Source organism: Trachypithecus francoisi, unplaced genomic scaffold, assembly GCF_009764315.1.
Source record: "Trachypithecus francoisi isolate TF-2019V2 unplaced genomic scaffold, Tfra_2.0 Lachesis_group3, whole genome shotgun sequence".
Classification (NCBI taxonomy): Eukaryota; Metazoa; Chordata; class Mammalia; order Primates; family Cercopithecidae; genus Trachypithecus; species Trachypithecus francoisi.
The window spans coordinates 70,582,693-70,605,465 of record NW_022681468.1 but is presented as its reverse complement, the minus strand read 5'-3'; the positions used below and the strand labels follow the sequence as shown (position 1 = coordinate 70,605,465).

General features: G+C 42.4%; 1 protein-coding gene across 8 annotated transcripts in view; it reads left to right on the top strand.

Annotated features, from left to right (window-relative positions):
• The window catches only part of PRORP (protein only RNase P catalytic subunit), a 163,818-nt gene that overhangs the window by 11,830 nt on the left and 129,215 nt on the right, over window positions 1–22,773 (top strand). For 4 of the 8 annotated variants that reach the window (XM_033188279.1, XM_033188282.1, XM_033188278.1 and 1 more), the window contains one exon: window positions 2,273–2,405. In XM_033188279.1, the coding sequence (XP_033044170.1) occupies window positions 2,273–2,405 (133 nt within the window). Of the gene's footprint in view, window positions 1–1,045; window positions 1,094–2,270; window positions 2,406–22,773 lie in introns of all 8 variants that reach the window. The other 4 variants (XM_033188277.1, XM_033188275.1, XM_033188276.1 and 1 more) reach the window with 2 other exon arrangements.

Genomic DNA, 22,773 nt, shown 5'->3' with positions numbered 1-22,773 from the left:
AAAATTTTTGAAGACCAAAGAGTTTGGATTTTATTCTCTGATCAAGAATGCTGAATATGGCCAAGTGCTGTGGCTCATGCCTGTAATCTGAGCACTTTTAGAGACTGAGGTGGGAGGATAGCTTGAGGCCAGGAGTTCGAGACCAGCCTGGGCAACGTGGCGAAACCCTGTCTCTACAGATAATACAAAATCTACCCTGGCATGGTGGTGTGTGCCGGTAGTCCCAGCTACTTGGAGACTGAAGCAAGAGGATCAGTTGAATCTAGGGAATCAAGGCTTCAGGGAGCTGTGATTGTGCCATGCACTCCAACCTGGGTGACAGAGCAAGACCTTGTCTCAAAAGAAAAAAAAGTGCTGGAATGGAGTTTTACAAAGGCAATTGCCAAGTGAGAAGAGTAGATAGGAGAGGGATTAAGATTGAAAACAGGGAGATCTGCGTGAATACAATTTTAGGTTTAGGTGAGAGATGATGAGAATTAAGAACTGAGGAAGGAGAGAAGGCAGTAGAATCAGAAGAACTGATGGTAATATGTGGAAGAGGAAGGAGGAGAGGATACATTGATTGAACAAATACATCAATACATAGCTTTTGAATGCTTCCAGGTAGGCTAGGCATTGCAAGTGTTTTATAAAATCTTTTATGACATTCTCAATTTAATTGGGAGTAAAATACCACACAGTGAAATAACAGTGGTGGGTAAGAGGTAAATTACTCTGAGCAGGAGCAATTTCTGGCAGCTTTATGGAGAAGGTAAGAGTTGAGTTTGGTATAGAGGTTATGCTACTAAGGTCAGCTGCTTTCTGTAGACTTGAAGATGAGAGTTAGTTGGTGGGAGGAGAACCATAGGGAAGAAGGAGATCCAGAGCAGGGTACCAGCAGCTTCTTAACCTCATCCAGGATATCTGCCACTTTTTAAATTATACCGTTCTACAGAAGTGTCTTGAACTTTTCGGAATTCTTGCTTATAAGAGTTTCCAAATATCATGAATGTCTTTCATTTCAGTAGGAATCTAACCTCATGATTTGGTTTTGCAATCTTCATAGTGTTCCTGGAAAACAATGGAAAGGACAATTCACCACAGTCCAAAAAAGGTGAAGACCAATGTTTATTTTTAACTTGTTTGTTTTCAGTTTAGTAGGTTTTGTTGCTATTGATTGAAAAATATTTAATAAAATCTTAAGGATAGGATAATTACAAGTTTGTAATTAGAGTATCTGAGGAAAAAAACATACTTTGCATACAGAGACGTAGCAGTACCCAAAATGTTTTTCCAGTGCGTATTGTGAGCCTATATGATATCTTAGAGATGTTTTTCCCTAGAGCTTCCAGACCCAGTTGTGTTTTAGGATTTATTTATTTATTTATTTATTTAACTCACCAATATGATATTCCACATAATAGGAATTACTTTTAAAATGTCATGCGAGCTGGGTGCCGTGGCTCACGCCTGTAATCCCAGCACTTTGGGAGGCCGAGGCAGGTGGATCACGAGGTCAGATTTGAGACCATCCTGGCCAACATGTTGAAACCAAGTCTCTACTAAAAATACCAAAATTAGCTGGGTGTGGTGGTGTACGCCTGCAGTCCCAGCTACTTGGGAGACTGAGGCAGGAGAATTGCTTGAACCCAGGAGACAGAGGTTGCAGTGAGCCAAGATTGTGCCACTGCACTCCATCCTGGTGATAGAGAGAGACTCTGTCTCAAAAAAAAAAAAAAAGTCACCTGAGTCAGGCATGGTGGCTCATGCCTGTACCTGTAATCCCAACACTTTGGGAGGCTGACTTGGCAGATTGCTCAAGCCCAGGAGTTCAAGACCATCTTGTGCAACATTGAGAAACCCTGTCTCTAGAAAAAATACAAAAATTAGTCAGGCACCGAAATACAAAAATTAGCTGGGTAGGGTGGCACGTACCTGTTGTCCTAGCTGCTTTGGTGGCTGAGGCAGGAGGATCCCTTGATCCTGGGAGCTTGAAGATGCAGTGAGCCATAATTGTGACACTGCACTCCAGCCTGGGCAACAGAGTGAGACTTTGTCTCAAAAAAAAAAAAAAGAGTCATTCAAATGGCCAGTCTACTTTTTTGGTTTTTCTGGCACACTAATTTGTGATATTATCAGGTTTACAAAAAATTAGATGTATGTGATTATTACAGAGGTTTTAATGTTCTTTATTATTACCTTTTAATTTCCTCATTGTTCATTTCACAAAATTTTTTCCCCAGAACATTATTTGACATATTTAAATATTATTATTTAACAATTATAATTACAGTGGCCAGTGTTTGGGCTGTGGAAAAACCATAGAGTCTATTCAGCTGAGTCCAGAAGAATATGAGTTTCTTAAGGGAAGAATCATGAGGGATGTGATAGATGGAGGTGACCAGTACAAAAAGACAACGCCTCAGGTGAGTCTAACAGGTTTGATTCCTTCTTGGATTGCTTGTCTAGAGCAGGGGTCAGCAATTTCTGTAAGATGCCAGATAGTAAATATTTTAGGCTTTGTAGGCCATCGGTCCCTGTTGAAACTTTTCAACTCTGCTGTTGTAGTTAAAACAGCCATAGATAGTACAAAAATGAATAGACATGGCTGTGTTCCAGTAAACTTTATTCATGAAAACAAGCAGTAGGCTGGATTTGGCCTGCTGGCTACAATTGCCAACCTTTTGGAGAGGTTGCTTTAGAATTTCATAGAATAATTGGGTTAGACCATCATCTGTTGGAGTCAATTCTATTATATCGGGACATAATAAGTGCACTTAAACTAAAAAGATGCTTATTTTTTCTGTAAGTGCTTCTAGAAAACTGTGTGTAAGTAGACTGCCATGAAAACATTGTGGTTTCTCACAACTTTTCTAGTCAAGAGTTTATCACATTAACTGATTTGTGTATGTTGAACCATCCTTACGTCTCAGGGATAAATCCCACTTGTTGATGATGAATGATCTTTTTAATATATTTTGAATTTGGTGTGCTAGTATTTTGTTGAGGATTTTTGCATCAACATTCATCAGAGATATTGGCCTGTAGTTTTTTGTTTGTTTATTTATTTTGCTATGTCTTTGTCTGGTTTTGGTATCAGGGTAACACTGTCCTCATGGATTGAGTTTGGAAGTCTTCTCTCCTCTATTTTTTGGAATGGTTTGAATAGGATTGGTATTATTCTTTAAATGTTTGGTGGAATTGAGCAGTGAAGCCATCAGGTCCCGGGCTTTTCTTTGCTGGGACACTTTTTATTATGGCTTCCATCTCGTTACTTGTTATTGCGCTCTTCAAGTTTTTTATTTCTTCATGGTTCAATCTTAAAAGATTGAATCTGTCTAGGAATTTGGCCATTTCCTCTAGGTTTTCCAATTGATTGGCATATGGTTGCTCGTAGTAGCCACTAAGGATCCTTTGAATTTCTGCAGTATTTGTTGTAATGTCTTCTTTTTCATCTCTGATTTTATTTATTTGGGTCTTCTCTCCTTTTTTGTTTTTTTTTTTTTTGAGACGGAGTCTCGCTCTGTAACCCGGGCTGGAGTGCAGTGGCCGGATCTCAGCTCACTGCAAGCTCCGCCTCCCGGGTTTACGCCATTCTCCTGCCTCAGCCTCCCGAGTAACTGGGACTACAGGCGCCCGCCACCTCGCCCGGCTAGTATTTTTGTATTTTTTTAGTAGAGACGGGGTTTCACCGTGTTAGCCAGGATGGTCTCGATCTCCTGACCTCATGATCCGCCCGTCTCGGCCTCCCAAAGTGCTGGGATTACAGGCTTGAGCCACCGCGCCCAGCCCTCTCCTTTTTTCTTAGTCTGGCTAAAGGTTTATCAATTTCATTTAACTTCAAAAAACCAGCTTTTCGTTTCATGATCTTTTGTATGGTTTTCTTAATTTCAGTTTCATTTATTTCTGCTCTGATCTTTATTATTTAGTCTCCCCATTTTGGGTTTGGTTTACTCTTGCTTTTCTAGTTCTTTAAGACACCTATTTGCCAGGCGCAGTGGCTCAGGCCTGTAATCCCAGCACTTTGGGAGACCGAGGCAGGTGGATCACCTGAGGTCAGAAGTTTGAGACCAGCCTGGCTAACATGGTGAAATCCCGTTTCTACTAAAAATACAAAAAAAAAAAAAAAAATTAGCTGGGCGTGGTGGCGCGTGCCTGTAATCCCAGCTACTTGGGAGATTGAGGCAGGAGAATCGCTTGAACCCAGAAGGCGGAGGTTGCAGTGAGCCGAGATCACGCCATTGCACTCCAACTTGGGCAACAAGAGCGAAACTCCATCTCAAAAAAAAAAAAAAGATGCATATTTAGGTTATTTGAAGTTTTTCTTCTGTTTTGATATAGCGACTTATAGCTGCTTTTGTTATATCCCACCATGCTTAGGTACATTCAATGTTATTGATAAGTAAGGACTTAGTCCCTCCATTTTGTTTTCTGATTGTTTTGTGGTCTTCTTTTTTTCCTTCCTTTCTTCCCTTTAATGAAGATGATTTTCTCTGGTGATACAATACAGTTTCTTGCTTTTTATTTTTTGTGTATCTCTTATATGCTGTTTTTTTTTTTTTGAGATGGAGTCTTGCTCTGTCACCCAGGCTAGAGTGCAGTGGCGCAATCTCGGCTCACTGCATCCTCCACCTCCTGGGTTCAAGAGATTCTCCTGCCTCAGCCTCTTGAGTAACTGGAATTACAGGTGCACACCACCACGCCCAGCAATTTTTTTTTCTTATATTTTTAGTACAGACAGGGTTTCACCATGTTGGTCAGGCTGGCCTTGAACTCCTGACCTCATGATCTGCCCGCCTGGACCTCCCAAAGTGCTGGGATTATAAGCATAAGCCACCACGCCCGGCCTTGTTGTATGTTTTTTGATTGGAGGTTACCATGAGGCTCACTAATACTTTTCTATAGCCTATTATTTTAAGCTGATAATAATTTAACACTGTATAAACAAACAAGCAAAAAGAAAACTAATAAAAACTCTACACCTTTACTTTGTCTCCCTGCTTTTTAACTTTTTATTGATTCTATTTATATCTTATTGTACTATTAGTGTCTTGAAAAGTTATAGCAGTTATTATTTTTGATTGGCTCATTGTTTAGTCTTTTTTTTTTTTTAATCAGACAGAGTCTCGCTCTGTTGCCTAGGCTGGAGTACAGTGGTGCAATTTTGGCTCACTGCAACCTCTGCCTCCTGGGTTCAAGTGATTCTTCTGCCTCAGCCTCCCGAGTAGCTGGGACTACAGGTGCCCGCCACCACGCCTGGCTAATTTTTTAATATTTTTTAGTTGAGATGAGGTTTCACTGTGTTAGCCAGGATGGTCTTGATCTCCTGACCTCGTAATCTGCCTGCCTTGGCCTCCCAAAGTGCTGGGATTACAGGCGTGAGGCACTGCCTTACTAAACTCATTGTTTAGTCTTTCTAAAGATAAGAGTAGTTTACACACCATAGTTACAGTGTTATAATATACTGTGTCTTTTTGTGTACTTGCTATTAACAGTGAGTTATATACCCTCAGATGATTTCTTATTGCTCATTAATGTCCTTTTCTTTTCTTTTTTCATTGAAATGGAGTCATGCTGTGTTGCCCAGGTTGGAATGGAGTGGCATGATCTCAGCTCACTGCAACCTCCACCCCCCGGGTTCAAGTGATTCTTGTGTCTCACCCTCCCAAGTAGCTGGGATTACAGGCACCCGCCACCAGACCTGGCTAATTTTTGTATTTTTAGTAGAGACAGGATTTCACCACGTTGGCCAGGCTGGTTTCGAACTCCAGATCTCACGTTATCCACCTGCATCGGCCTCCCAAAATGCTGGGATTACAGCTGTGAGCCACTGCACCCGGCCTACGTCCTTTTCTTTCTGCCTTTTTTTTTTTTTTTTTTTAATGTAGAGGCAGGGTCTTACTATGCTGCCCAGGCTGGTCTCAAACTCTTGGGCACAAGTGATCTTCCCACCTCGGCCTCCCAATTATAGGCGTGAGTCACCAGAGCAACTGTCCTTTTCTTTAGGGCAGAGTAACTGCCCTAATCCTTTCTTTATTCATTGAAAGTTGAATTATTTGGCCGGGCGTGGTGGCTCACACCTGTAATCCCAGCACTTTGGGAGGCCAAGGTGGGTGGATCACCTGAGGTCAGGAGTTCGAGACCAGCCTGGCCAACATCGTGAAACCCCATCTATACAAAATATATAAAAATTAGCCGGGCGTGGTGGCAGGCCTCTGTAATTCCAGTTACTTGGGAGGCTGAGGCAGGAGAATTATTTGAACCCGGGAGGCGGAGGTTGCAGTGAGCCAAGGCCAGACTAATTGCACTCCAGCCTTGGCAACATAGAGCAAATCTCCATCTCAAAAAAATAAACAGAAAAAAAAGAAAGTTGGATTATTTGGCCAGGTGCGGTGGCTCACACCTGTAATCCCAGCACTTTGGGAGGCTGAGGTGGGTGTGAATCACTTGAGTTCAGGAGTTCAAGACCAGCCTGGCCAACATGGTGAAACCCTGTCTCTACTAAAAATAAAAATAAAAAATTAGCCGGACATGATGGTGCGTGCCTGTAATCTTAGCTAATCGGGAGGCTGAAGCTGGGGAATCATTTGAACCCGTGAGGTGGAGGTTGCAGTGAGCCAAGATTGCGCCACAGTACTCCAGCCTGGGTGACAGAGTGAGACTCCATCTCAAAAAAAAAAAAAGAAAGAAAGAAAGAAAGTTGGATCATTCAATGCCTTGAGGTAGTCTTTTTTTTTTTGAGACGGAGTCTCGCTTTGTTGCCCAGGCTGGAGTGCGGTGGCATAATCTTGGCTCACTGCAACCTCTGCCTCCCAGGTTCAAGTGATTATCCTACCTCAGCCTCTTGAGTAGCTGGGATTACAGGGGCACGCCACCACGCCCTTCTAATTTTTGTATTTTTAGTAGAGATGGGGTTTCACCATGTTGGCCAGGCTGGTCTGGAACTCCTGACCTCATAATCCGCCCACTTGGCCTCCCAAAGTGATGGGATTACAGGCGTGAGCTACCATGCCCAGCCCTGACTGTGTATTTTCAAATAGCCTGTCTTCAATCTCACTAATCCTTCTGTTTGATCCCTTCTGCTGTTAAAGGACTCTCATGCATTCTTTAGCATGCCAGTTACATTTTTCAGCTTCAGAATTTCTGCTTGATTTTTAGAAATTTTTTTCAATCTCTTTGTTAAATTTATCTGGTAGAATTCTGAATTCCTTCTTGGTGTTATTTTGAATTTCTTTGAGTTTACTCAATAGACCTATTTTGAATTCTCTGTCTGAAAGGTCACACATCTGTTTCTCCAGTATTGTTCCTTGCTGTCTTATTTAGTTCATTTTGTGATGTCCTGTTTTCCTGGATGGTCTTGATACCATGTCTGGGCATTAAAGAGTTAGATATTTATTGTAGTCTTTGCAGTTTGGGCTTATTTGTACCTTTCCTTCCTGAGAAGCCTCTCCAGATAATTTAAAAGGACTTGGGTGTTGTGATCTAAGTTGTATCTGCTTTAGGGGGCACCCAAAGCCCAGTAATGCTGTGGTAAGAGGTACTGCCTTGATGGTCTTGAACAAGATCAGGGAGAATTCTCTGGGTTACTAGGCAGAAGCTCTTGTTCTCTTCCCTTACTTTCTGCTAAACAAAGAGAATCTCTCCCTCTCATTCTGAGCCACCTGGAGCTGAGGATGTAGTCACACAAGTACCCTTGTGGCCACCACCACTAGGACTGTGCTGGGTCAGACCTTAAGCCAGCACAGCACTGGGTCTTGTCCAAGGCCTGCTTAACTACTCCCTGGCTACTGTCTGTGTTCACTCAAGGCCCTGGGGCACTACAATCAGCAGGTGGCAAAGCCAGCCAGGCCTGTGTTCTTCCCTGTGTTCTTCCCCCAGGCCTCAGCAGGTCCAGAAGTGCCATTTGGGAGCCAGGGAGTAGAGTCAAAAATCTTAGCAGTCTACCTGGTGTTCTATTGTATTGTGGCTGAGGTGGCATTCAAACTATAAGACACAGTTCTTTCCTCCCCTTTCCAGAAGCAGAGGAGCCCTACCCTGTGGCCACCGCCACCACCAGCCCACAGGGAGTTCTGCCAGGCTCCCACTGATGTTCTCCTAAGGCCCAAGGGCTCTTCAGTCAGCTTGTAGTGCATGCTGCCTGGCCTGGGACTCACCCTTGGTGCTCTACCCACCTCTGGCTGAGTTGGTATCTGAAGCCGGCAATATCAGAGTTTCACTCAAGGCCTATGATGTACTACCTGGATATTGCTGCTGCTTATTCAGGGCCCAAGGGCTCTTCAGTTAACAGGTGATGAATCCTTCCATGACTGGGTCCTTCCCTTCAAGGCAGTGTGTTCCCTTCTGGCTCAGAGTGTGTCTAGAAATGTCTATGAGCTAGGACCTGGAAAAGGGGGTGTCTCATGACTCTGACCGGTACCCCATCCTGCTGTAGCTGAACTGGTGTCCAAGATGACAAAGTCCTCCTCACTCTTCCATCTCCTCTCCTCAAGTAGAAGGAGGGGGTCTGTTTAGGAGACTGTGAGGTGTGGGGCCTGGCCTTAGGGGAGGTATGGCACCAGTACTCCCCTAGCTATCCTAGCTGGTGTCTCAGTAGGCCACATGCCCCACCAGTCCACTGGCTCTGAGTCCGGTTCACCAGTAGGACTCACCTAGGAGTTAAGTCCTTGTGGCCTAGACTGCCTTTCAAATTTATTTACGGGCCCGGAGCACTTTGCCCCATGGTGGTGAGGCTTGTGGGAACTCCAGTCTCAACCACTAGGACGGGCAGTTTCCCTCTGGCTAGAGCTAGTTTCAATGCCCCTTTGTGGGTGAACATCAGCTGAGTTTGTTCTATTTTTGCTTTCTGCTATAATGGGGCAGCACTGAGTTCAATGCAGTGTCTCATAATTGCTGCACTTTCCCTCTCCCAAACACTCAGATTCTTTCTCCGCACCACATTGCTGCTGCAGGGGGATGGGAGAGGAATGGCAGTGGTGATTCAAGACTGTTTTTCATATCTCTTCAGTGCCTCTTTCAGTGATACAAAGTTAAAACCAGGTACTGTGAGTGCTCACCTGAGTTTTGGTTCTTTTGAAGGTGCTTTTTTTATATGTGTAGATAGTTGTTAAATTGGTGTCCTTGCAAGGGGATGATCAGTGGAGCCTTTTATTCTGCCTTCTTGCTCCACCCCTTCTCCTCTGTCTATGGTACTTTTGTCCTGCAGAGTTGAGTAGATATAAAGGAGAACATGTGGCCTACAGAGCCTAAAATATTTACCATTTGACCCTTAACAGAAAAAAATTGCTGATCCCTGGTATCAGTGAATATCATAAACCTCAGTTGAGGTCAGGAGTGGAGACGTAATGAGTGTGAAGGAGCAGTGGCATCTAGGAGCGGGCCTCTCCTTTCTCACTGGTTGGTCCTATAGCATACTATAGGATAATGAGCAGCTATTATTAAGAAACATTGTCATAGGTTGTGGGGAGCCATTAAAATGTTTTAAGCAGGCCGGGCACAGTGGCTCATGCCTGTAATCCCAGCACTTTGGAAGGCCAAGGCGGGCAGATCATGAGGTCAGGCGTTTGAGACCAGCCTGGGCAATATAGGGAAACCCCATCTCCACTAAAAATACAAAAATTAGACGGGCATGGTGGCACACGCCTGTAGTCCCAGCTACTAAGGAGGCTGAGGCAGAAGAATTGCTGGAACCTGAGAGGCGGAGGTTGCAGTGAGTTGTGATTGTGCCACTGTACTCCAGCCTGGGCGACAGAGCGAGACTCTATCTCAAAAAAAAAAAAAAAGTGTTTTAAACAAAAGTGTGATATGTATATTTTAGAGAGACCTCTGGCAGCTGGGTGGAAAAAGGAGTTGAAAAGGATAAGATTGAGGCACTGAAGTTGAGTCAGAAGGCTGCTGAGTGATCCAGGCGTGGGATGATGAGGGAAATGAAAGCCAAAATAAGAATAGAGGAGGACCAGCTCAGCTTTGAGAACATTTTAGGAGATAAAAATTGCACCATTTGGTTTGGCTGCAGTGATGGGAGAAGACAGGATGATGTTCAGGTTTTCGGCTTGGGTGGTGGAATGAACAAACTCTCACTCCCTAATTCCTTTTCTTTTGTCACCCTGGAAAGATGCTATCTACCAGGAACAGGTGTGAGGAGAAGATAATTGAATATCTGACAATGGGGTTTTTTTGTTTGTTTTTGTTTTTTTGAGACAGAGTTTCGCTCTTGTTGCCCAGGCTGCGGTGCAATGGCACAATCGCTGCTCACCGCAACCTCCGCCTCCTGGGTTCAAGCAATACTGCCTCAGCCTCCCGTGTAACTGGGATTACAGGCATGCACTACCACGCCCAGCTAATTTTGTATTTTTAGTGGAGACGAGGTTTCTCCATATTGGTGAGACTGGTCTCTCAAACTCCCAACCTCAGGTGATCCACCCACCTTGGCCTCCCAAAGTGCTGGGATTATAGGTGTGAGCCACTGCACCCGGCCCATATTGGGTTTTAATGTCAGCAGAAGATCCAGGACTTGGGTTCCAGCTTACAGGGGAGAGTTAATGCTGGAGGTTTGGGTACCATCAACATAGTTGTAATAGGTTAAATGCTAAGAGTGCCTCAGCTCATCCAGGAAAACAGTGAGAGGAGCAGTGGGCTGAGTTCACAACTTTTTGGGGGTGTGATGGGGAACACCAGCATAGGAAGGAAGGTCAGAGAAGAAGTTTCATATATCAGAACAGTCAGAACAAGGCAGAAAGAATCTATTCAGTAGTGTCACAAATATCAAAACAGAGTACAAAATAGAGATTTAGTAAGGTGAGGACTGAAGGGATACATTGGGTTTGGCAACTAAGAAATCATTGATGGCCTTAGTAAGAACAGTTTCAGTAGTTTAATGGGGGCCAAATTCAGCCAGGTTATAGCAGCTGAGTGAATACACATTGAGTGTAAACTCTACTTTTGAGAAGTTTACATGAAAATTAGAAAGATGATATAGTTGTGGCTAGAGGATGGTGAGTCAAGAGAGGGTTTAGGGAGATAGGCTTGTGCCTGTTTGAAGGAAGAAGAAAAGAAAAGAAGGAAAAGAAAACAGAGATAAAAAATATTGAGTAAACAGGATATGTAGGAGAGAAAAAGTAATATTGCTGAGCAGAAGTAGCAAGGTTGCCAAAAAGAGCGCAAATGGGGAGGTTGGAAATGAAGGAAATATCATTTGAGGCTGTAGAAAAGAAAGTGAAGATGGGTGTGGATGATATATTGGTAGAAAGAGGGAACATTAGGAGAAATGATACCTGCTGTGTTAAGCAGTATACAAAATGAGAGAGATGAGAGTCAAGTAGATTACTAGAGAGAGTGGGGAAGGTTTGGAATGGTTCTTGAGGGGATGTCAAGATGCTAACTCAAGGCAGAAGGATTATGGCAGAGGGTGGGTGCTGAGGTTTGAATCTGTGAATTTGTATACATTACTCTGTGTGATTGTGTGATTTAATATATTTCCAACAGAGCTTGGCTCACCAAGAGCAGAAGTAGTAAGGACAAAGGGTAGCATTGGTCCAGAGTTTGGGTTTTGTTGGTTAGATGTGGCACATGATAGAGAGCGGGAGAAGGCGCTTCTGACAGTAAGTAGTTAACATGGTCTGCATGGGGTCCAGGCCAGATAGGAAAGGGAGAAAGGCCAAAGAGCACTATATGAGAGGATTCAAGGGACTGGTTGGCTCTTCGCGCGTGCACGTGTGTGTGTGTGGTTTTGTTTTAGTTGGTTGGTTGTTTTTTTTTCTCACCATTTGTATTAATTTGCTAAAGCTGCTATTGTAAATACCACAGATCGGGTAGCTTTACCAGCAGAAATTAATTTTCTCACCATTCTGGATACTAGAAGTCCAAGATCAAGGTGTCGTCAGATATGGCTTCTCCTGATCCCTCTCTTTGGCTTGCCGATGGCTACCTTCTTGTTGTATCTTCACGTGACCTTCCTATGGTGTAATCCTGTTATCATCTTTGTATGTACAAATTTCCTCTTCTTATAAGGACACCAGTCAGATTTAGTCAGGGCCCATCCTTATGACCTTATTTTACCTTAATTACCTCTTTAAAGGTCTATCTCCAAACACAGTCACATTCTGAAATACTATGGGTTGAGACTTCAAGATATAAATTTGGTGAGGGGACACAAGTCATTGTAATACTGTTCATTGTAAATATGTATTAATAAAACTATATTATATTCAGCATTTTAAATTATTTTGTGTTAGGAGCATTAGAAACATCTAGTTGACAAATAGCTGGAACTGCCTTCAATGTTGCTTTCCAAAGCTTGCCTATAATTTGAGATTATGAGGTATAAACCAAGGAATAATTATTAAATCCATGTTGAATACTTTTGTCTACTTAAAAAAATTATGTCAGCTAGCCTCCATAAGCACCTAAAATGAGCATTATAAAAGTTATTTTAGGCTTATATGTTTTCCCCAAATAGTACTCTTTTGTTCAAAACAAAGTAAATGAGATGATATTTCCCTCTAATGTAGTGGCTTTCAACCCTGGCTGCTGGTTAGAATACTTGGGAAGTGTTTAAAACTGCTACCTGGATGGATCCCAGCCACTAAGATACTAATTTTTTTTTTTCTTTTTTTTTAGACAGAGTCTCCCTCTGTTGCCCAGGCTGGAGTACAGTGATGCCATCTGGGCTCACTGCAACCTCTTTCTCCTGGGTTCAAGTGATTCTCCTGCCTCAGCCTCCTGAGTAGCTGGGACTACAGGTGCATACCACCACGCCTGGCTAATTTTTGTATTTTTCGTAGAGACGGGGTTTCACCATGTTGGCCAGGCTGGTGTCAAACTCCTGACCACAAGTGATCCGCCCACCTCAGCCTCCCGAAGTGCTGGGATTGCAGGCATGAGATGCTGTGCCTGGCCAAAGATATTGATTTTTTATACAAGTTTTTTTGGTTTTGTTTTTTTAAAATTAGAGACAGGGTCTCACTGTGTTGCTCAGGCTGGTCTTGAACTCCTGGGCTCAAGTGATTCTCCTGCCTTGGCCTCCTAAGGTGCTGGGATTATAGGTGTGAGCCACTGTGCCCAGGAATATTTTGATTTTTTCAACTATCGTTTTATTGAGGTATATCTGACATACAGTAAACAGCATATATTTAAAGTGTACAACTTTATGAGTTTTGACATGTATATACCTGTGGAACTGTCACTGCAGTCAAGATAATGAACATATATATCACCCCCAAAAGTTTCCTCATGCCATTTTGTAATGACTCCCTTGCCCTACCATCCCCAGGCAACCACTGTGGAATCATACAATATATACATTTTTTTGGGGGGTCTGATTTGTTTTATTCAGCATAATCATTTTGAGATTTCATCCTTGTTTTGTGTCTCAATTGTTCTTTCATTTTTATAATTGAGTAGTATTCCATTGTGTGACTATTTTACAATTTGTACATTTGTTGATGGACATTTAGGTTATTTCCAGTTTGGTGCTACTATAAATAAAGCTGATTAGAACAGTCTTAGACAAGTCTTTGTGCTTTTGTTGTTAGTTTTCTAGGGCTGCCCTAACAAATTACCACAAACTGGGTAGCTTCAAATGACAGACATTTACTGTGTCACAATTCTGGAGGCTAGAAATCTGAAATCAAGGTGTTGGCAGGGTCATGCTCCTTTTGAAGGATCCAGGGAAGAACCCTTCCTTCTCCTTCCTACCATCAGAAGCCAGATCCTGGCAATTGATGGTGTCCTTGGCTTTTAGCTGCATCACTCCATTCTCTGCTTCTGTCTCCACATGGCCTTCTCTGTGTGTGTGTATCTCTGGGGGCCGTGTCTTCTTCTTATAAGGCTACAAGTTATGGGATAAAAGCCCACCCTGATTTAGCATGACCTTGTCTTATATTTCGTTTACAAAGACCCTCTTTCTACATTCACGTTCTGTGTTTCCTGCTAGCCATAAATTTTGAGGTTACACTATTCAACTTACTTCAGCTTTTTTTTCTCTTGGGTAACTCTCTTAGGACTGGAATGGTTGGGTCTTATGGCAGATGTCTTATGGTAGATGTGTGTGTGTTTGTAGCTTTTTCAGAAACTGCCCAGCTGTTTTCCAGAGTAGCTGTACCATTTTGCATTTCCACCAGCAGAGTATGAGGGCTATAGTAGCCCCACATCCTTGCCAATGCTTAGTATGGTTAAGGTTAGTCTCTTTACTGTTCTAATAGGTGTGAAGTGATATCTCATTGTGATTTTAATTTAGATTTTCCTAATGACTAATGTTGTTGAGCATCTTTTTATGTGCTTAATTGCTATCCATGTATCTTTGGTGTAATATTCGTTCAGATTTTTTGCCTATCTTAAAAATTGGATTGTTTTATTACTGAGATGTAAGAACTGTTTCTACACTCTACATATAAGTCCTAAGTCTGATATATTTTGCAAATATTTTCTCTCAGTCTGTGGTTGACTTCCATTTCATAACATGGAGATTCTGATGTAATTGCTTTGGCTTGGTGGAGTCCAGGTATTAGGATTTTCAAAACCTTCCAGGTGATTTTAAAGTGCAGCCAGAATCAAGAACAGTTGCTTCTAATGTGAGATTTTGAAGAAACTTAATGTATGGCAGCTTTTCTGTTGAATAGCTTTGGGAGAAAAATCTCAGTTATTATATAAATTTTTAGCTTTTCTGTTTTAAACGTTTACTGTAATTAGACAACATAGCCAGCAGATGGCAGTAATGCTACATATAAATTATTCTAGGTATGACCAGGTCAGTCAGGTTAAAGGATTTGTTGAACTTTTAAAATATTAAACTGAAAGATATCTGTCAGTTTTGTGTAGGTCACATTAGTGATAGTAGGTAGAGAAGAGAGTGGTATATGTGAGTTTTAAGTGAACAAAGCAGAATTCCAAATAATTTGCATCTACTGATTTAACTACTGAAACTGATTGAGTGGGCATCAGTGAAGGTCAAAAAGTGAATTTGGAGCTAGGCACATCGTGTTACTTCAATGTTAATTAGGTTTTTTCTTATTTTCTTTCTTTTTTTCTTTTTTGTTTGTTTGTTTTGTTTTGTTTTTTGAGACAGGTTCTTACTATTCACCCAGGCAGGAATACAGTGGCATGATCATAACTCATTGCAGCTTTGAACTCCTGGGCTGAAGTAATCCTCCTGCCTCATCCTCCTGGGTAGCTAGGATTCAGGTGTGTGCCATTACATCTGGCTAATTTTTTTATTTTAATTTTTTTTGTAGAGATGGGGTCTCACTATGTTGCCTAGGCTGGTCTTGAATTCCTGGCTTTTAGTGGTCCTCCCACCTTGGCCTCCCAAAGTACTGAGATTTCAGGTGTGAGCTACTATGCCCAGCCATGGTTCAACTACAAAGATAAGAATTCAATTCTTTAATGTTTTCATTAGAGAAAATTTCAAACATATGCAAAAAGAGACTAATATAATGGACCCCCATCCTCCATGATTATTAACTCATGACTACTTTTTTTTTTTTTTTTTTGACAGGGTCTTGCTCTGTCACCTAAGCTGGAGTGCAGTGGCACAATCATGGCTCACTGCACCTGGGACCTCCTGGGCTCAAGTGATCCTCCCACCTCAGCCTCCTGAGTTGCTGGGACTACAGGCATATGCCACAACACCTGGGCAATTTTTTTTTTTTTTTTTAAGACGGAGTGTTGCTCTTGTCACCCAGGCTGGAGTGCAATGGCGTGATTTCGGCTTACTGCAACCTCTGCCTCCTGGGTTCAAATGATTCTCCTGCCTCAGCCTCCCGAGTAACTGGGATTACAGGCACCTACAACGACGCCCAGCTAATTTTTGTATTTTTAGTGGAGACAGGGTTTCACCATGTTGGCCAGGCTGGTCTTGAACTCCTGACCTCAGGTGATCCACCCACCTCAGCCTCCCAAAGTGCTGGGATTACAGGCGTGAGCCACTGCACCCAGCCTTAATTTGTTATCTTATGTAGAGGTAGAGTCTCACTATGTTGCCAAGGCTGGTCTCGAATTCCTGAGCTCAAGCATTCCTCCCACCTCAGTCTCCCACAGTGCTGAGATTGTAAGTGTGAGCCCCCACACATGGAAGCTCATCCTGTAAATTATAAATTCATTGTTTTTTTTTTTTTTTTTTTTTTAGGAGATGAGGGCTTGCTCTTTTGCCGAAGCTGGGGTGCAATGGTGTGATCATAGCTCACTGCAGCTTTGAACTCCTGGGCTGGAGCAATCCTCCCACCTCAGCTTCCCAAGTAGGTAGGACTTACAGGTGCATGCCACCCTGCCCTGCTAATTTTTAAATTAAAAAAAAAATTAGATGGGGTAGAGATGAGGTTGGGCTTGGTGCCTCACACCTGTAATCCTAGCACTTTGGGAGGCCTAGGTGAGTGGATTGCCTGAGCTCAGGAGTTTGAGACCAGCCTGGGCAGCATGGCAAAACTCTTTAATAAAAATGCAAAAAATTAGCTGGGCATGATGGTGCAAGCTTGTAGTCCCAGCTAGTCGGGAGGCTGAGGCAGGAGAGTTGCTTGAACCCAGGAAGCCGAGGTTGCAGTGAGCCGAGATTACGCCACTGCATTCCAGCAGCCTGGGCGACAGAGTGAAACTCTTGTCTCAAAAAAAAAAAAAAGAAAATTGTAAAGATGGGATCTCACTGTGTTGTCCAGGCTGGTCTCAATCTCCTGAGCTCAACTGATCCTCTTGCCTTGGCTTCCCAAAGTGCTGGGATTACAGGCATGAGCCACCATGCTTGGCCTAAATTCTCTTTTAAACAGCTTTCTTTGTTTCTCTTGTTGTAAAAAGTACTTCTTTGTAAAGTTGTATTTTTCTTGTACTTTAAGAAATACTTTAGAATTGCAGTTCTAAAGTATTTCTTATATATTTTATATATTTAAAAATTATTGAACATTCTAGAGAGCTTTTGTTTTTTGTTTTGTTTTAGAGACAGAGTCTCACTCTGTTGCTTAGGCTGGAGTTCAGTGGCATGATCTCTGCTCACTGCAACCTCTGCCTCCCAGATTCAAGTGATTCTCCTGCCTTAACCTCCCCTGAGTAGCTGGGATTACAGGCATATGCCACCACACCTGGCTAATTCTTGTATTTTTAGTAGGGATGGGGTTTCACCATATTGGCCAGGATGGTCTGGAACTCCTGACCTCAAGTGATCCACCCACCTCGGCCTCCCAAAGTGCTGGGATTACAGGCGTGAGCCACTGTGCCCAGCCAGATATATATTAATTTATTGAATATAATATAAAAACTGATATGTAGCATAAATATTTTTTTTTTTTTTTTTTTGAGACAGAGTCTCGCTCTGTCACCCAGGCTGGAGTGCAGTGGTGCGATCTTGGCTCACTGCAAGCTCTGCCTCCCGGGTTCACAACATTGTCCTGCCTCAGCCTCCCGAGTAGCTGGGACTACAGGCGAGCACCACCACACCTGGCTATTTTTTTTGTATTTTTAGTAGAGACAGGGTTTCACCATGTTAGCCAGAATGGTCTCGATCTCCTGACCTCATGATCCACCCGCCTCAGCCCCCCAAAGTGCTGGGATTACAGGCGTGAGCCACCGCGCCCAGCCTCAATAACATTTTTATAGAAAATAATTCTATCATCCAGAACAAAACCAGTATTGGTGAGAAGAGTACATTGTCCTACATTTTTGCAGGTCTTTTCAATAATATGGCTTAATAAAAGATGGGTAGTTTTTTGGTTTTTTTTTTCGTTTTGAGACAGAGTTTTGTTCTTGTTGCCCAGACTAGAGTGCAATGGCACGATCTTAGCTCACCGCAACCTCCGCCTCCCAGGTTCAAGCAATTCTCCCGCCTCAGCCTTCCCAAGTAGCTGGGATTATAGGCATGGGCAACCAAGCCTGAATAATTTTGTATTTCTGGTAGAGACGGGGTTTCTCCATGTTGGTCAGGCTGGTCTTGAACTCCCGACCTCAGGTGATCTGCCCACCTCAGCCTCCCAAAGTATTGGCATTACAGGCATGAGCCGCCGCGCCCAGCCAAAGACAGGTAGTTTTTTCAAAATAAATGGCAAAAAAACCCTTAGAATTAGCCCGTTGGACTCAGTTTAGGTTATCCCAGTTTTGTTGGCAACATCCAAAACATCATAGTTAGGAGCCGGTCAAACATAGACTGGCTTCTCTCTATCAGTCCTGATTAGGGTGTTGATCGTGGCCATGTCAGTGTCACAGACCTTCTTTATATAACCTGTTTGATCTGGTGCTTGTTGGCTTTGATAACCACAGTGAACACAGATGTGGTATTGTCTTCACGGTCAGCTCAGTGGTTAAGGGGAACTTGATGGCATAATAGTAAAGCTTGTTTCTCCTGCAGGTTCTCTACTGAGGATGTTTGGCTACTTTCAAAGCCAAAGTGTGTTGGGCTACTGGAACATTGGTGACCTGCAGATCTTTTTTTGTGTGCGAATGGATGCCTTTCAGCACTGCCTTGTTGGCCTTCAAAGCCTTAACTTTGGATTTGGCTTTGGGAGGAGCAGGGATTTCCTTCTTTGCTTTCAGCATCATCATTTTGGTGAAAAGGGTTGACAGCTGGATTTTTATATCTGTTTCTATATTCAGTCTGTTGTGGTATGGCGTTTTGGTTGAAGCATATGAAGAAAATGGAAGCTCATGGAAATAGGTAGTTGGAAAAGCAGAGAGGATTTTGTTGGCTCTTGGAGATAATCATAATTGTTCTTTGATACTATGCCCAAACTCTACTGTACACTTGTGAGCAAATGAGAGTGAAAACGGCATATAACATCTCAGTGTTATGAAAATAGTTTTACCTTTGCAGATCCCCTGAGAGGGTCTTGAGGATACCCAGCAGTCCTTGAACCACAGTTTTAGAAAATATTCTGGTTTAGACATAATTTTCTTTTTCTTTCTATTGTAAAAGTTCAAGTAAGGTTTATTTCCCTCTATTTTATTACACAAGCATATTAACAAAGGAAGCAAAAAAAAGACAACAGTCTCAGTACTCAGTATATTTTCTATTAGTTTCTTATGTTCTTTTTTAGTTTGTTTTACGAGACCCTTGTCACCCAAGCTAGAGTGCAGTGGCGTGATCATAGTTCATTGCAGCCTCAACCTCCCAGGCTCAAGTGATCCTCTCACCTTAGCCTCCTGAGTATTTGAGACTACAGGCACTTACCACCATGACCAGCTAATTTTTTTATTTTTTTGTAGAGATGGGAGTCTCACTTTGTTGCCTGGGCTTATCATGAACTCCTGGGCTCAAGTAATCCTCCAACCTTGGCCTCCCAAAGGTTGGGATTACAGGCATGAGCCACTGCACCTGGTGCTTTTTTAGTTCTTATTGAGACTTCTTAATCATTTTCTTTTACTTTCCAAAATGGAAGTGGGTTTTATTCTGATTATAATAATTATTAAGTATAAAAAATTTCATCAACACTTGTGAAAAGGGGAATTTTTTTTTTCTGTCAAAATAGCTATAAAGAAAGATAAAAGGCCAGGTGCAGTGGCTCACACCTGTAACCCTAGCACTTTGGGAGGCTGAGGCAGGCGGGTAACGAAGTCAAGAGATCAAGACCATCCTGGCCAACATTGTGAACCCTGTCTCTACTAAAAATACAAAAATTAGCTGGGCCTGGTAGCGCGCGCACTTGTAGTCCCAGCTACTCAGGAGGCTGAGACAGGAGAATCGCTTGGACCCAGGAGGCAGAGGTTGCAGTGAGCCGAGATTGTGCCACTGCACTCCAGCCTGGCGACAGAGCAAGACTCCATCAGGAAAGAAGGAAGGAAGGAGGGAGGGAGGGAGGGAAGGAAGGCAGGCAGGCAGGCAGGCAGGCAGGCTAGCCGGCCCACCCTGATCCATTCATTTTGAACTTTAATTTTATTATGTATTTATTTATGTATTTGTTTGTTTTTTGAGATGGAGTTTTGCTCTTGTTGCCCAAGCTAAAGTGCAATGGCACTGTCTTGGCTCACTGCAACCTCCACCTCCTGGGTTCGAGTGATTCTCCTGCCTCAGCCTCCTAAGTAGCTGTGATTACAGGCTCCTGCTACCATGCCTGGCTAATTTTTTTGTATTTTTAGTAAAGAAGGGGTTTCACCATGTTGGCCAGGCTGGTTTCAAATTCCTGACCTCAGGTGATCCGCCCGCCTCGGCCTCCCAAAGTGCTGGGATTACAGGTGTGAGCCACCGCACCCCGCCCCATTTTGAAGATTTAATGAAACTTTAATCATAATCACAGTCCCCATAATTCTGTGATTTAGAAGTTTTTAAATAAAGCTTTAATGATTTAGGATTCTCCTTTCTGGAAAAGAAAAGGAGGCAGGCAAATTGCCTGTGCTACATTTAACTGAGTTTTTAGGGTTAAGTTTAAAGCAAACCATTTGTGCTGCTTGATGGTATCTCTTCAGTTAATTGACAGAGAGGGGGCCTTCTGGTGTTTCTCTAAATACAAATTTAAGACAGGATATATGACCCAAATGAAATGTCGGTATAAGAACTTATCTAATTTAGGTCTTTAGGGATATTTTTTTTTTTCTTTATTTGGTTACAAACTGAAAGATGTGAACTGAGCTCTTTATCACAATCTCCAGAGCCTTCTCTTTTCTCTGGGTTTGAAGATCTTATCATCTCTAAAATGAACTGTGGGGTTTTTTCCCCAGATTTAAATAAATGTTGTGTGGTAAACAGAAAACTTTGGGGGCTTAGTGATTTTTTTAAAATCTGAGAAAGAAACTTAATTATCTGCAAAATATTGTCTTAAGCCACGTATTTTAAAGTACAGGCATACTTTGAAAACATTGCAAGTTTGGTTCTAAGCTTTATTGTAAATATTGCAATAAAGTGGGTCACACAAATTTTTCGGTTACCCAGGTCATACAAAAGTTATCTTTCCATGGCTGGATATGGTGGCTCACACCTGTAATTCCACTGCTTTGGGGCCTAGGCAGGAACACTGCTTGAGGCCAGGAGTTCGACTCCAGCCTGGGGAACATAGTGAGACCTCATCTCTACAAAAAAATTTTTTTTAATTAGCTGGGCTTGGTGGTGTGTACCTGTAGTCCTAGCTACTTTGGAAGGCTGAGTTTGTGGGATCACTCAAGCCCAGGAGTTGAAGGTGACAATGAGTTATAATTGTGCCACTGAATTCCAGCCTGGGCGACAGAGTGAGACTCTGCCTCTAAACAATAACACAACTTATCTTTCCACTATGCTGTAGACTATTAAGTATGCAACAGCATTATATCTAAAAACAAACAAACAAACAAAAAAAAACCCAAAACTGTATATAGATACCTTAATTTAAAAATACTTTATTGCTAAAAAATATGCTGATGGTCATCTGAGCCTTCAGGAAGTTGTAATCTTTTTGCTGATGGGGAGTCTTGCCTTGATGTTGATGGCTGCTGACTGATCAAAGTGGTGGTGTTTATTGAAGGCTGGGATAGCTATGATAATTTCTTTATTTTTTTTGAGACAGGGTCTCACTCTGTCACCCAGGCTGGAGTGCACTGGCAAGATCATGGCTTACTGTAGCCTCCACTTCTCAGGCTCACATGATCCTCCCATTTCAGCCTCCCGGGTAGCTGCAACTTCAGGCTCACATCACCATGTCTAGCTGATGTTTTCTAATTTTTTGTCAAGATGGGGTTTTGCCATGTTGCCCAGGCTGGTTTCGAACTCCTGGGCTCAAATGATCCACCCGCCTCAGCCTCCCAAAGTGCTGGGATTACAGGCATGAGCCACTGTGTGGCAAATTCTTAAAATAAGACAATGAAGTTTGCCACATAAATTGACTCTTCTCGTCACAGAAAATTTTTCCGCAGCATGCAGTGCTTTTTGAAAGCATTTTACCACATTAGAACTGTTTTCAAAATTGGAGTCAGTCCTCTCAAATCCTGCTGCTGCTTTGTCAACTAAGTTTACGTAATATTCTAAATTCTTTGTTATCATTTTAACAATATTTACAATGTGTCCACTAGGAGTGAGTTTTACCTCAAGAAATCACTCTCTTTGCTAATCCATAAGAAGAAATTCCTAATCCAAGTTTTATTTAGTGATTGAAGCAATTCAGTCACATCTTCAGGCTCCCCTTCTAATTCTAGTTCTCTTGCTATTCAGTTCCTTCTTTCACTGAAATTTTGAACCCCTCCAGGTCATCCATCAGGGTTGGTGTCAACTTCTTCCAAACATGTTACTGTTGATATTTTGACCTCTTTCCATGAATCACAAATGTTCTTAGTGGCATGTAGAATGGTGAATCCTTTCCAGAAAGTTTTCCATTGACTTTGCCCATATCCTTCAGAGCAATCACTGTCTATGACAGCTATAGCCTTACAAAACATATTTTTCAAATAATAAGGCCAGAAAGTCGAATTTACTCTTTGATCCATGGGCTTCAGAATGGATGTTGTGTTGGTAGACATGAAAACAACTTTTATCTCCTTATACATCTCCATAAGAGCTCTTGGGTGACTACGTGCATTGTCACTGAGCAATATTATTTTGAAGAGTCTTTTTTTTGGAGCAGTAGGTCTCCACAGTGGGCTTGAAATATTCAGTAAACCATGCTGTAAACAGATGTGCTGTTAGCCAGGCTTTGTTCCATTGTTAGAGCTTAGGCAGAGGAGATTTAGCATAATTGTTAAGGACCCTAAGATTTTTGGAATGGTAAATGGGCATTGACTTCAATTTAAAGTCACCAGCTGTATTAGCCGATAACAAGAGAGTCAGCCTGTCCCTTGAAGTTTTGAAGTCAGGCACTGACTTCTCTCTAGCTATGAAAGTTCTAGTTCTATACTGGCATCTTCTTCCAGTAGAAGGCTGTTTTGTCT